At 31.4% G+C, this 14,941-nt stretch overlaps 1 protein-coding gene across 1 annotated transcript in view; it reads right to left on the bottom strand.

Moving 5' to 3' along the window:
* The window catches only part of LOC143073779 (uncharacterized), a 206,144-nt gene that overhangs the window by 121,928 nt on the left and 69,275 nt on the right, over positions 1 to 14,941 (bottom strand). Inside the window, exons 29-35 of the mRNA XM_076249535.1 lie at positions 10,469 to 10,617; positions 7,991 to 8,099; positions 7,335 to 7,483; positions 5,829 to 5,944; positions 5,203 to 5,264; positions 2,785 to 2,957; positions 1,397 to 1,520 (exon numbers count right to left, since the gene is read on the bottom strand). Coding sequence (XP_076105650.1) covers positions 1,397 to 1,520; positions 2,785 to 2,957; positions 5,203 to 5,264; positions 5,829 to 5,944; positions 7,335 to 7,483; positions 7,991 to 8,099; positions 10,469 to 10,617 — 882 coding nt within the window. The remainder of the gene's footprint in view (positions 1 to 1,396; positions 1,521 to 2,784; positions 2,958 to 5,202; positions 5,265 to 5,828; positions 5,945 to 7,334; positions 7,484 to 7,990; positions 8,100 to 10,468; positions 10,618 to 14,941) is intronic.

Raw genomic sequence — 14,941 nt, 5'->3', positions numbered from 1 at the left:
AAATTTTCTTGGTAAATTTAACTTCTGGTTAAAAGTTTATTCAGCTTTATATTTGAAGAGTTTTTTGTTTGACACTGATGTTTGAATTATATATTATATATATGTATGATTATGAATAATGTTTATTTCATATCAAATATAGAGCATCAGCGTTTTCATGCGACTATCCACTTTACAAAGTCTTTGGTATTTATTATAGCCTTTTATGGCGTGTATATTCAATGTGTTTATATATATTTTAATATTTGGTACAAGTATTGGTTATACTTTGATATTTGGTACAAGTATTGGTTTTATGTCTACATTGATGCAATCTAATTAAAAACCGATCACTCATCCCTCCCGTTTTCTGACATGTTGCGTGGGAGATCTAACAAAACCCGCTTTGAGGTCACATGTGAGTGAACTAGAAGTTATGAATTGATAATGATATGCAAATGAGTTGACAGCCTATTTATAAGCCAATCAAAAAAGTTTATGAATTATTTTGACTGACAATTTTGTCGTAAATAAAATGAGTTACATCCCTTTACCTTACGATAAACTTTCAAGATCGTGGAAGACTCAATTTCATTGGCCGAAAAAGACACACCTACGAGGTCACTCACATGTGTCCTCAAAGCAGGTTTTGTTAGATCTCCCACGCGACATATCAGAAAACTGGAGCAATGAGAGATCAGTTTTTGATTAGATTGACATTGATGGGTTGTTTATACTAGGAGAACTGCTATGTTATTTAAATTGTGATGGATAGTTGTCTCATTGGCAATCATACCAAATCTCCTTATCATTTATATTACGTTCTTATGATAAATAGCACAAGAAAACAAAACTGTATTACCAAACCTCATTACAAATTATAAAATCTTTTAAGTTATCAAGAGTAATCAAGAAAACACTACTTCCTCACAAAATCAAAAAACAATCTTATTTTCACACAAAAAAATGAAGTACAAGAATAGGCCATGAATATGAAGTCCATTGTTTCAAGATTAAATATATATTAAAATGATGAATAGACAGGTGAGCCAGTTAAAAACAAATATTTTTGACCAGATGAAATGAGGTTAATACAAATAGACTTGACAAATATGAAATATGTACCTTCTGCAGCATTTCTGCATGGGCACTTTCAAAGGAGAATTTAATTCTTTACATAAAAATTTTCATGTCAAAGATATCTCTAAAACAAGCATTGCAACCAACTTTTGATAATTCATTTAAGGGGGGGGGGACAACTCCTGATAGAACTGTTTATTTATAATAATATAATAATAATAAATACTTTATTTCTTGGCATAGTGATTTTTTTAAATGTTTGCTTGAGTGATAATGAACATACTACTCCAATAAATTTGAATGAATTATTAATACATCATTTAATTATTGATGATACCTGCAGAGTAAATCTTGATCCACATTTGTATTATTGACAAATCCATACACAGCAGCCGCACACAAAGTACTGTTCATTACTCTAGCATTGTAACTTCCACATACACCAGTTACTGGGGAGTCATCTAAAATAGAAATAAATGTGGAATATGTCTATAGGGACACACATGGTCCCCCCGCTAGCATATAACATATTACAGGGACATAACTCAAGAACTGTAAAAGTGAAGCTTCCAAAACCTGAGTTAAGAGGTAATAAGCGTTATATATACATTTCATTAAATTTAGTTGAGACAAACTTAAGTTAGAAAAAGAAAACAATATATCATATAAGGTTGAGAAGGGACATACAAATCTACCTTAATCCATAATTGGAGTTACTATATAACTTTTTAAATTAATTTTAACAATTATACCATTGATATTTTTAGAACAGACACTAGATTCCTTTTTTTCCATTTGTAAAATAGAATAACTCTAGAACAGTTGAAGTAACACCACCAAAATTCAAAGTTGTTCAGTATTTTGTGGTAATAAGCATTTGGTTGAGGCAAACTTAAGATAATTAACTGAAACAAAAAATTCAGCTTTTTGTTCATTTGTAAAGGGGCATAACTCAACAACAGTGGATATGACGCCACCAAAATTCACACTTGATCTGTGTTTTGCAAAAATAAGCATTGTGTATAAGTTTTGAACCATTTGGTTGAGGCAAACTGAAGTTAGAGACTAATTTTGAGACGTACAGACAGACAAGAGTTAAACTTAATGCGCCCTCAGCTACATTGGGGCTAATAAAAAGTTACTGGGTGTCATCTTAAATGGAAAAATAAAAGCTTGTCGAAATGACAATATACTGGGTCATTCTTTTAATTATTGATGTTATAACAAAGCAATCAAGGGCAGTAATTACTGAACAGCAGAAGTGAAATAATCAAAACCCAATTGTGATCTCAAATTTGTCATGAGAAACAAAACATTAACATTCCTCAGTTAATGCACAGAATTGACATAAAGTACAATTTAACCAATAAATAAGGGAGCACAACTCCTGAATAAATAAGGGGCCACAACTCCTGAATAAAAAGGAAAATGTCAGTTTAGACCTTGACTTGCATTTGTCATCATGATAAAGAATACAATTTAAAATGTGCTTTAATTATCCTTGACAACCAAAATTTTGACTGTACACAAGTTGAAATGTATACATTTCATGAAAAAATTTCAGGACCACAGGAAAATTTGAACTCATCCAAAATTCAGTGTCAACTGTGTTCCAGTTAAATGTGTGTATCATAAACAGAGAGTCTATGAATACCACAGAGTATGTCATCAGATCAAGTTGTAAATTCCAATCCCAACTGTTTATTAAAGTATAAAAATAATTACCTCCCTTTGGTTCAACAATAATACTGTATGGATCTCCAGCTTTAATAAGGTCAAACTGAGAGCTTGGATCTCTATTGGCTGCCATTATCATCTGGGCTGTTCCTGACGATATGTCTGATACCTTTATTAGATGGTAGTATTTCATTTCAATTACAACAACTACGCTACCAGATCTAAAAATAGAATTTAAAGTTGAAGTAAAGTGACAAAGGCTCACAAAATGTCCCCACCACCACAAGAGACAATATCTGAAAAAGTCTAATTTCCATGTCCCTCACTTCACCAGCAATTATTTTTTTATTCAACCATCTTTTTCGAAAAATTTAAGTTTTAGTATAAACTAAATTCTATAATGCACCATGGCCTGCCAATTAAACACTCATTCTTATATTTCTTCCAATAAAATATTGTGATTTAAATGTTCAACCCCCCCTAAAATCATGCTGTCCCCTGTGTTTTTTTGAAAACTAAATCATTCAAATAATATCCAAATTAATTAAAAAGGCGTCCGATTCTCACATATATGATATATTATGTAATCAACTTGCCCCTAATTTGTCTTTTTATATTATAACTATAGCATGTAATAAAATTTTGCAAATTTTAAGAGAAAAAAAAATTGTCCCCAGGGGTGATTTCCCTCCTGTTACCACTGTTTTTTTTTACCTGTGGAAACGTTTACAAGACCAAGAGTTATTTTCCCATTATGTATTGTGAAGAGCATCATTCCCTGAATGTATTAGTACAAAGAAATAGTTGGAAAGGCGCCCAGGTTTGAAAATTCAAGCCCATCCAAGGTAAGAATTTATAGAAAAATACTTATTGGTGTTCTATCCTGTTATAGCCTTTTTTTACACTTTCTGAGAATATTTTTAAGTGTGCACCACCAACATTAAGTGTGTTTTTATATCATCTTTTTAAAAGTTATATGTCACAGGAAATACACTTACATTTAATGTGATAAAAAGGACAAAAACTATCGCGTAATTCCTTTCTGTTACGTTCTGTCATGTTACCTGATCAAAAGTAACAGCATAACCATCATCAGTAACAGGAAGGATGTTCAAGACAATTTCACTGAAGAATCGAACAGTTAATCTACTATATGTCAACCATTTCATTTAATGTAAGTTATCACCACCATATCAAATAAATTTCAAAATAATATACAGTATATTGAATAAAAAAATAGGTTTTTTGCTTTTGATAACAGCAGAGAACATTGTGCAATTCTAGTATAGTAGATAGTAACAGAAAGGAATTTATTTTAGAATTTTTCATTACCTAGGCAGATTTTTCATCTTGCAAATACAGTTTCAAAGGATAAATGACATTGTTTGCTGTTATCTTCCAATTGTGACCAATCTAAAATGATTTATTTTTCTTAAACTTTAAAATAAAGCAGAAAATCCTTTCTGTTACCAACTCTGTCCTGTTACCGTTGTCCTGTTACTCAAGATTCTTTCATGTTACCGACATATCTGACTATATTTAAGTATATTTCTAAACCTTTTGTATTGCAAATGCTAAAATCAATAATTGGCATTTGATAAACTATTGCAGGATATACTACTAGTAAACCACAAATAGTGTCTTAAACTTATTCCTTATTCCCATTAGAAACTTTTAAAAATTGATTCACTTTGGTAACAGGAAAGAACTGTATTTTTTTTGTACCATTTTTTCCTTATTAAACAATTATTTGAATTACAGACAACAATTCCTAGATCCCCAATGTGTGTTCTTCGATTTGTGCTATTAAAATACCGGGTCTAAAGAATTTTTTTTGGTTTATTCTTATTGCCAAAAACTAGACTTTTTCAGATATTGTCTCACATACAGAATTAGAACATTCATTATCATAACAATTGTCTCCCATTAAATTGTATGAACCTCTTTCAATGGCACTTAAACCAACTCAAATATATAAACAAATAAATTAGCAAAACAATTTGTGTTGAAGCCTACCTATGTGCATGTTGGAAGTTATGAACGACGAGTGTTGTAGGGGTGAACTTTTATTTTTCTATCTTCAAGATACTTAGTGTTTCATTTACTATTAAAATAAATCATTGATAAACTGCATATCATTTTAAATTGCCCACTGACAATTTTTAAGCTTGACTGGAATTAGTGGTTAAAAAGTTAGGAAATAACAAGTGAATCTGTGAGCTACTGCTCACTAATGATACCCTGACCGCTAAAAGTATAAGGTAGACAGGAAAATCTGAAAATGCATCACTCAGTATAACTGATTCATTTAAACCCTGAAATATCAGAAGTCCTTGTAAGATAGTTCCTGGGTAAGATGCAAAGAAAATATTCATGGGATGGAATGATGAACAGATAAACAGACAGAGTCAAAACAGTAAACCCCCACATTTAAAGGCAGGGGAATAATTATATCATGTTATATACCTGACATCAATGACTTTGATATACTCAATAACACTGCTGTACTCTTGATTCAGAACTCTCACCTGAAATAAATTACATAAATCTGAAGATTTCTAACAAATTTCATAAACACTGTATGAACCTTATGACTTATTCATTTTATGGTAGAATTCATATTATATGCTTATTTTGTAAATTCTGCTTAAAAAAAGACTACCGTTTACATTATATGTGTCTAGTAGCCATTTGGGTAAAATGTTATGATAAAATATAAAAACATAGCTCTTACTATGTGCTTTCAGAAAATGAAAATAAAATTTGGGATAAAGAGAATTGTTTTCTTGCTACAAAACAAATAAGGCAAATTTACAAAACTTTCCTTTATAAAAGTATAATAATCTAAGTTATCTCTCCTTATATGGCTAAGGTAAAAATTGAAACAAAAAATATTCTGAAATTGTAAACTGTCATAATAATGAGAAAAACAAAGTTTTCTTCAAATAGATCAAATGTCTTTAAAATAAATTACATTCGTCTCTCAAAAGCATACTTCATTGAAAACCTGAAAAGTATTAACAAAAATACTGGACTCCAATTGTCTTCTGCTATTCAAGATAGCAGAAGACACCTGATCTATCTGACGTTACCTGTTCCTCTACTTTCCTTGTAAAGTTGGCATACTCTTGACTATTCTTATCAGCATATTCTACTTTCCATGGAAGGTCTAATGTTAAAGTTATTTCAAACTTAGATGAAGTTTTATCTGGAGAAATATAAAAAACAAGTGAAACTGCGAGCTACTGCTCACTGATGATACCCCCGCCGCAAGTGGATAATATTAATAGTGTAAAAATATGCAAGTGTTCGGTAAACAGGAAGTTGTCGAGTGATGAATCTGAAAACACATCACACGGTATAGCTGACTTATAAAAATCCTGAAACCAAATTTCAGAAATCCTTGTATTGTAGTTCCTGAGAAAAATGTGACGAAAATTTTTAACTTGGTTATCATGTGTAAAATCATACAAGTGTTCGGTAAACAGGAAGTAGTCGAGTGATGAATCTGAAAACGCATCACACGGTATAGCTGACTTATATAAATCCTGAAACCAAATTTCAGAAATCCTTGTATTGTAGTTCCTGAGAAAAATGTGACGAAAGTTTTCAACTTGGCTATCAAGTGTAAAATCATACAAGTGTTCGGTAAACAGGAAGTTGTCGAGTGATGAATCTGAAAACGCATCACACGGTATAGCTGACTTATATAAATCCTGAAACCAAATTTCAGAAATCCTTGTATTGTAGTTCCTGAGAAAAATGTGACGAAATTTTCAACTTGGCTATCATGTGTAAAATCAGACAAGTGTTCGGTAAACAGGAAGTTGTCAAGTGATGAATCTGAAAACGCATCACACGGTGTGGCTGACATATATAAATGTTGATACCAAATTACAGAAAGGGTGGATGTGTAGTTCCTGAGAAAAATGTGACGAAAGTTTCATGGGACGGACTGACTGACTGACTGACGGACGGACTGATGGACGGACTGATGGACGGACGGACTGACAGACAGAGGTAAAACAGTATACCCCCCCTTTTTTAAAGCGGGGGTATAAATATAATTGGAAAATAAACTGTCATAAATAAAACAGTCTTTATGTCAGCTTGTTCTGGAGATATAAAAATAAAACTATAACAGGAAAGGACAGCATTATGTTTCCATACATTTTATGTAAATAGATAAAAAGATAAAAGATTCTAGAGTACTCAATGTTGGATGAAATATCCATAAACATTTTACTGCAGCCTGACCTTAAAGAACTTAGCTTTGCAAGAATAAATACTATAGGATACCCTTACAGCGGAAACCCCTAAATCTTTTTGGCTTGTGAAATTTATAGATTATCTATAGTTTTTCAGATGAGAGAGTGTTTTTCAGTTACAAACAAACTGGGATGTGGCCAAGAAACATAATGAGTTTTTAATAGACCATTGGTAATCTGTTTATCACTATTTTGCATATAATGTTGCTGATGTTTATATTGATACATGTAATGTCATATGCACCCTTAGTTTTTGACAATAATTTACTATCTCAATCGAGTTGCATGATATAAAAAATAATAACTGAAAGAATATTAATACTCCCTAACCTGGTGATGGGAAGCAGGATTCCATTACATCATAACCTTGAGGAACACGTCCTTGTACGGTTGAAGAGTTTAGTAATGTATAAGCTATATGGTCTGTCCTACATGCTGGAAACATCTTAGCTATACAACGAATATATGGGGTCCAAACTCTGGAAATAAAGATATATTTTAGCATTGAATCAATATATTACAGCACAAAACAAATAAGTTTATTTCTTTTACATCAAATTGCAAGCCAGTTTGTGGGTTTTTTTTTCAATCATTTTACTTTGTTTGATGATCACAACTCAAAGAGAATGTTTCATCCTAATCTATTGCTTTTTCTTTTGCAATTGCTAAAAAATGCGAAAAAAATTAATTTAAATACATAATAAAAAAGACTGTTTAAATTTGGACTACATATTAGAAAACGAGGCTGATTTACTCCCAAACCGAATACTTATTAACTCACAAACTGAATTGACTTCTTATGTAACATTTATTGAGTCAGCAGCCCATATGAACCATCAATTCCCTCTAGAAAAAAAATGTGTTTTAACTGTATAATTGTTACCCCAACCAATTGTATTTTTTCCTTTCAATTTTAACTTTCTTGGAACCAATTGTCAAAATGGCACATCCTGAACATTCATTCCTTAGTACACTCTGATACTTACTGGCAGCTTGGATGAATCAAATATTGAGAAAAAGCTGTACATCCACTGACCATGGCCATCGTCTCTACTTCTTTCACATTGTTACAGTAATTGACATTATCATCAGTAACTACAATCATATGTTAACAAAACAGCATGAAATATTTTCTAAGGAAAACTTGAGACTGGAATCTTAAAATAAAATCAAGGTGTAATTTATATTCTAAAACAATCAGGAGTCAAACTTATCTGAATGCTTAGACAGGATAACAAATCTGAATTCTTTAACAAACTTCTTAAATTTATAGTTAAATAAAATTAGTAAAACTGGGTCAACATTGGTTTATCAAACAAAATTACAGTGAGTTGTCTGTTAGTGTTGCTCTCCACCAATTGCAACTCATTCAAAATTTTGACCCAATTGCAATTTGTTTTATTAAACCAAATTGTTCAACTGGTCAGAAAATTGAACAAATTGTTCAGTCAAAATGTGAAAGTGCAAGGTGATAAAATAAAATATACTTACAATCCTATAAGACTTTAACTCCACTTTAATGATGTTGTGACAAAAAATAGTTTATCAGTTTGTATAGTTATTTTATATTCATTTCCATGCTGAAGGGGAACTGTTTATTTTGAATTGCTATTAAATTGTCCAAACTAAGCTTTCATATAGTTTTTCTTTCTAAAAGTATTCTATATTTATAAGAATCAGATATCATTTTAAATAAAACATCATATATTCAGTAAAATATGTGTGAAATAACAATATGCTATTGATAAATTTTCAGGGGAGATAACCTAAAATATTATTCTTTTGAATAAAGACTTTTTGAAAGAAAATTTATTATCTCCCCCATGGAAACTTCCTACAAACATATATTGCAATTATACACATATTTTACTGAATATGAAATGTTTTAATTCACATAATGTCTGATTCTTATAAATATACAATACTTTTTTGAATTGCTATTAAATTGTCCAAACTAAGCTTTCATATAGTTTTTCTTTCTAAAAGTATTCTATCTATAATACTAAAATTACGAGGTCCAATTTGTCAGCCGTCATCACGTAAAATCGACGAATAAAAAAATTCAACTTTATATATAACTAATATAGTACAAAAGTGTAGATTAAAAATTACACCACTCCAGGCCCTTTTGTTTTCCACGTAATTAATATTGCCAATAATTAAGAAGTTCCGGGTCGAGTCCCATACCGATACCAATAGTATATTCACCTGTTACCGATTACCTTATCTGTACGTTCCGCATCTGACAGGCGCACCACCAAACGGTGTATTCAGGATTAATATGTTATATAGTATTACACGGGTCATAATCACAGGGTTGACACTACTTAATTGTCAAATTGTTACCTATTGTAGTATTTTAATCAGTTAGACTTTCTAAGATAACAATACAAATACTAAAAATCTGGACTAAAATAAGGCGTATAGGTAGTTTTCAATTTGTTAGCGGGCATGACGTAAAACAGTGAATCAAAGAATTCAACTTTATTTATGACTAATATAGGACAATGCTGTTGATTAAAAAGTACTCCATTCCAGGACTTTTTGTTTTTCAAATAATTAATATTATCAATAATTGATAAGTTCCAGTTCGACGGGTTAAAACAGAAAGATTTGAAAGCGGAGAAAACTGTGTATCTTATAATCGGCATGACTTTATCAAATGACAATACTAATACTAAAATAAGGCTTGCGCATAGTTATATACTTCAGTCACGGACCTGCGATATCACGGGTGTGTTCTAGTATTTATAAGAATCAGACATTATGTGAATTAAAACATTTGATATTCAGTAAAATATGTGTAAAATTGCAATATATGTTTGTAGGAAGTTTCCATGGGGGAGATAATAACTTTTCTTTCAAAAAGTCTTTATTCAAAAGAATAATAGTTTAGGTTATCTCCCCTGAAAATTTATCAATAGCATATTGTTATTTCACACATATTTTACTGAATATATGATGTTTTATTTAAAATGATATCTGATTCTTATAAATATAGAATACTTTTAGAAAGAAAAACTATATGAAAGCTTAGTTTGGACAATTTAATAGCAATTCAAAATAAACAGTTCCCCTTCAGCATGGAAATGAATATAATATAACTATACAAACTGATAAACTAAATTTGTCACAACATCATTAAAGTGGAGTTAAAGTCTTATAGGATTGTAAGTATGTTTTATTTTATCACTTTGCACTTTCATGACTTGGCGGTGGTTTTCTACAGCAGTTGGTTCAAATTTCTGACCAGTTGAACAATTTGATTTTAAAATACAAATTGCAATTTGGTCAAAATTTTGAATGAGTTGCAATTGGTGGAGAGCAACACTAACAGTCAACTCACTGTAATATTATAAATTATTTCATGCAGGTGAGGCATACTAATGGCTACAACCAGACACGTTTGAATTTTCCAAAGTCTTAAACGGTATAATGACTGGAATGAAAATAATTCTTCTTACCGTTACATGCACCTATGTTTGTTTCCGTCACAGTTGTAAATGCTGACAAATAGACTGGCAGCCATGTCTTTAAAGATGACTTCTTGCACATCTTCCCAGTTTTCTCTCCATTTTTAATTGATAAACAATTAATGAAAACATTGTAGCCACTGGAAAAAAACCAACAATTTGTATTCGTGTTGTAAATTAATTTGATAGTAATTTTAAGTTGTGTACTACTATAAAACCAAAGTGAACGGATGAATTTTGAATTATATGTTTTTCTCTGAAAATGATTCTTAGAACTTTGTAAAAAAGATGAGAGCAATTTTGAAATGACAGTAAAAATAAATGAGGAATGTGTCCATAGGACATAGACAATGCCACGATTGCATATCATATAAAGTTATAAAGAGACATAACTGTAGAACAATAAAAGTGACACTACCCAAATGTGGGCGATATCTTTTTGCGCCAAAAAGTAACTCATTTGCGCCACAACTTAATTGCGCCAATACCTCTTTTGCGCCACCTAATTTTCAAAACTATAGGTATCATTTGCGCCAATAAAGTAATCATCTAATTGCGCCAATTTTATATATTTTTATTTATATTTAACAACAAAATGATTGACTAGGTACCAACAGCAAAAAATTCTTCTGACATTGTACACTGAAAATTCAAATTAGCCTCGCATCCTAATAAAATTATACCGCTTTCTGGATCGTTACACAATACAAAGTCGTCATCTTTGTTTGTAACAACACCAATATGGCTATATCATCCAATATTCAGTATTTTATTCTCGTGATAGTTGACTTGTATTTGCATTATAATTTTAAGAAAAAAATGTTTTATAGTCTCTCAAAACTCTTTATAGAGTGACTTTTGTTGTTAACTTGTGTTTTAAAAAGCCGTATATTTTATATGTAACAAGTGGCGAGACTTTAATAAAGTATTTGTCTTATCTTGTCTTGATATAATAGGTAAAACATGTACAGGTATGATATAGGTAAAAATATTAACAGGTAAATGTGGCGCAATTTCATTTCATTTATTGGCGCAATTAATACCATCAAAATAAAAGAGAGTGGCGCAATTAATACCTTTTCAAAACTGCAATTGGCGCAAATTGATTCCGCCCCAAATGTGTACTTGATCTGAGTTTTGTGGTTATAAGTATTGTGTATATAAGTTTCATAACATTTGGTTTAGGCAAACTAAAGTCGAGAACAGAAACGTAAAATTCCATAATGAACTACTGCTACAGCGGGGGCATAAAACTAGTATGCATTTTTGTTAAGGGGCCAGCTGAAGGACACCTCCTGGTGCGGAAGTTTTTCGCTGTATTGTAGACCCATTGGTGGCCTTCGGCTGTTGTTTGCTCTTTGGTCGAGTTGTTGTCTCTTTGACACCTTCCTCATTTCCATTCTCAATTTCATAGAAGTGTTATGTAAGTACTATAAAAAATATATATTAATATTCAGTAAAAATAATGGAAAATACAATATTGAAATCCTTCACTCTAGTGCTTGTGATACAAATTTTTATGAAATGATCTTTTGTTCAAACTAATGGCATAAAATAAACAAATGAAACTGTAAGCTACTGCACACTGATGACCCCCCTCACAAGTGGATTATTTTAATAATGTAGAAATATGTAAGTGTTCTTTTAACCAGGAAGTTGTTGAGTAATGAATTTGAAAACGCATCACACAGTACAGCTGACTTATGAAAACAGTGAAACCAAATTTCAGAAATCCTTGTTACAAGTTGTAATGCAGTTCCTGAGAAAATACAATGAAAAATATTCATGGGACGGTTGTACTGATGTACATACGTACGGACAGACAGAGGTAAAACGGTATAATAACAACAATATACATTACTTTTTTTCAAATACCAATCAATGAATTAAATGCGAGTGTTAAAGGACCACTGAATAACAACACTACAATAAATCCAAAGAAATTCATGTAATGGAAAATGAATAAAGACAATAAAAAATACCTTTTAATCAAATCAAATCAACTGAAACTTAATATTATAAAAGTAAGGTGTTAATCTTTTTCATGAATATAATTTAAGTGTTAAGACATGATACCTGCTACTGGGTATTTAACAACCTTGACTATCATGATGGTCTTGCATTATAGACCAAATCATAAAACTTATCAAAGTAGTATTATTTACACAATACACTAAGGTGAAATTAACCTTAAATATAAACCAGGAAGAAAATTCGTCATATATGTCTAACAACAATGGCATTCTCTAAGTCGGTTTTAAGAAGTCAAGCCCCAGCCAAATGTAGAATATGTGAAACTGAACGACCCATTAAGTGGAAGTGTATTGATTGTGACGATTTATTGTGTAATCATTGTAAAGAAAAAGTGCATCCAAAATTTCCCAATGCCAAGGATCATCAGGTAGTTAACATCAAAGACGTGGGACAACCAACTGTTGTAGAACTGAACATCAATAAACAATATCAGACTGAACTATCTATAATACACTGTATATCTTGTTGTGATGATGATTCACTGTGGATAGGTAATCAGGCAGATAAAGTATTACAGAGAGTAAAACCTGAAGGAACCAAACTGACCATTCTATCCAGCTTTAATATCCCGGTCATTGGTATGGCTGTTACTCATTCAAATAATCTACTTATATCTACAAATGGAATGAAACTAAAACAAATCAGTGGTCAGACAGGCTCAATTACAGACTCGGTATATAATGTGTCACCATTCCTTCCTGTAGCAGTCCATATCACCAGTGACAATAAAGTTCTTGTAGGATGTGTTAATAGTGACTATCCTGCACAAGGAAGAAGAGTTGTCATACTAATGAATCAGAATGGAGACCATGAGAGAGTGTATGAACATGATCAACATAAACAACCTATATTCATATTTCCCTGGAGAATAACCAGTACCAGAAATGGGAATATACATGTGGTGGATCAAGTAAGTGGGGATAGAGGCAAAGTAGTAGTGTTAGGACAGAGTGGTGATATAATCAATATCTATACAGGAGATACAGAGATCAACAAGGATGAACCATTCAAATCAATAGACATAGTGACAACACCTAGAGACAATGTTATTGTAGCTGATAGGGATACTCATACACTTCATATCCTGAACAATGCTGGTCTGCTGATGACATGTTATAAAACAAGTGACATAAACATAATGCTCCCACTTTCTCTTGCATTCTCTCCAACAGGACAACTCTGCATAGGATGTTCTAGACCAGTGGGCAGTACAATCAAGGAAGCCAAGATATATGATGTGACAATATCAGGATGTTAATGTAACTGCTAAACAAATTCTTTACTTTTTGCATAATGTTACCTTTAATAAATTTGATATTTGTATAAATTTAAATATCAATATATATAAAACATTAAATGTTCTCTCTTTTATTAAGTCTTTTCACTTTTTTGTGAAAAGACTTATTGTATTTCTTCTGATTATTAAGTCTTTCCACTTTTCTGTGGAAAGACTTATTGTTTTTGTTCTGATTATTATTATTATTATTATTATTATTTTTTTCTTCCGCCAAATTTTGTTCTTGCGCAACATGTTTGTTTCGCAATATGTCGCTTAGATATTTCTCATATGGTATCGTATAGTTTATGCGCTTTTAAATTTCACCCTGCTTAGGCGAACCATTTTCTATGTAAGAGTTATCTTCCTTTTCACTGTTTATCCTCTGTGTGCATCTCCTTCGTAACAAAATAAGAAAGCGACAAAATTCTTTTTACAAACTGTTCGTTACATCCTCAGTAATTTTTGGCGTATTTGGATCGAAGCGATTTGATGAAATTTTATAGGAGTTATCTACCTTTACGGAATAAATTTGTCGGTATGTTTTTTAAACTCCTAAACCGTTAACCGTATAACCCTGGAATGTTTTTATTTGAGTCCCCAGGGTCCTAACTTAGAAAATTAGGTCAAGGTCAAAGGTCAAGGTCATATTGTAGATTTTTATAAGTTTTTCATTTCCCTATAATTCTTGAACGGTTATAGATACAAACTAGAGGCTCTAAAGAGCCTGTGTCGCTCACCTTGGTCTATGTGCATATTAAACAAAGGACACAAATGGATTCATGACAAAATTGTATTTTGGTGATGGTGATGTGTTTGAAGTTCTTTCTTTACTGAACGATTTTGCTTCTTACAATTATATCTATAATGAACTTTGCCCATTAGTAACAGAGAACTATATTTGGTAAAAATTTACATAAATTTACCAAATTAATGAAAATTGTTAAAAATTGACTATAAAGGGCAATAACTCCTTAAGGGGTCAACTGACCATTTTGGTCATGTTGACTTATTTGTAGATCTTACTTTGCTGAACATTATTGCTGTTTACAATTTATCTCTATCTATAATAATATTCAAGATAATAACCAAAAACAGCAAAATTTCCTCAAAATTACCAACTCAGGGGCAGCAACCCAACAACCGATTGACCG

This window comes from Mytilus galloprovincialis, chromosome 4 (genome assembly GCF_965363235.1).
Source record: "Mytilus galloprovincialis chromosome 4, xbMytGall1.hap1.1, whole genome shotgun sequence".
Taxonomy (NCBI): Eukaryota; Metazoa; Mollusca; class Bivalvia; order Mytilida; family Mytilidae; genus Mytilus; species Mytilus galloprovincialis.
Note: the sequence above shows the minus strand (reverse complement) of the source record. Positions and strands in the feature narration are given on the sequence as shown.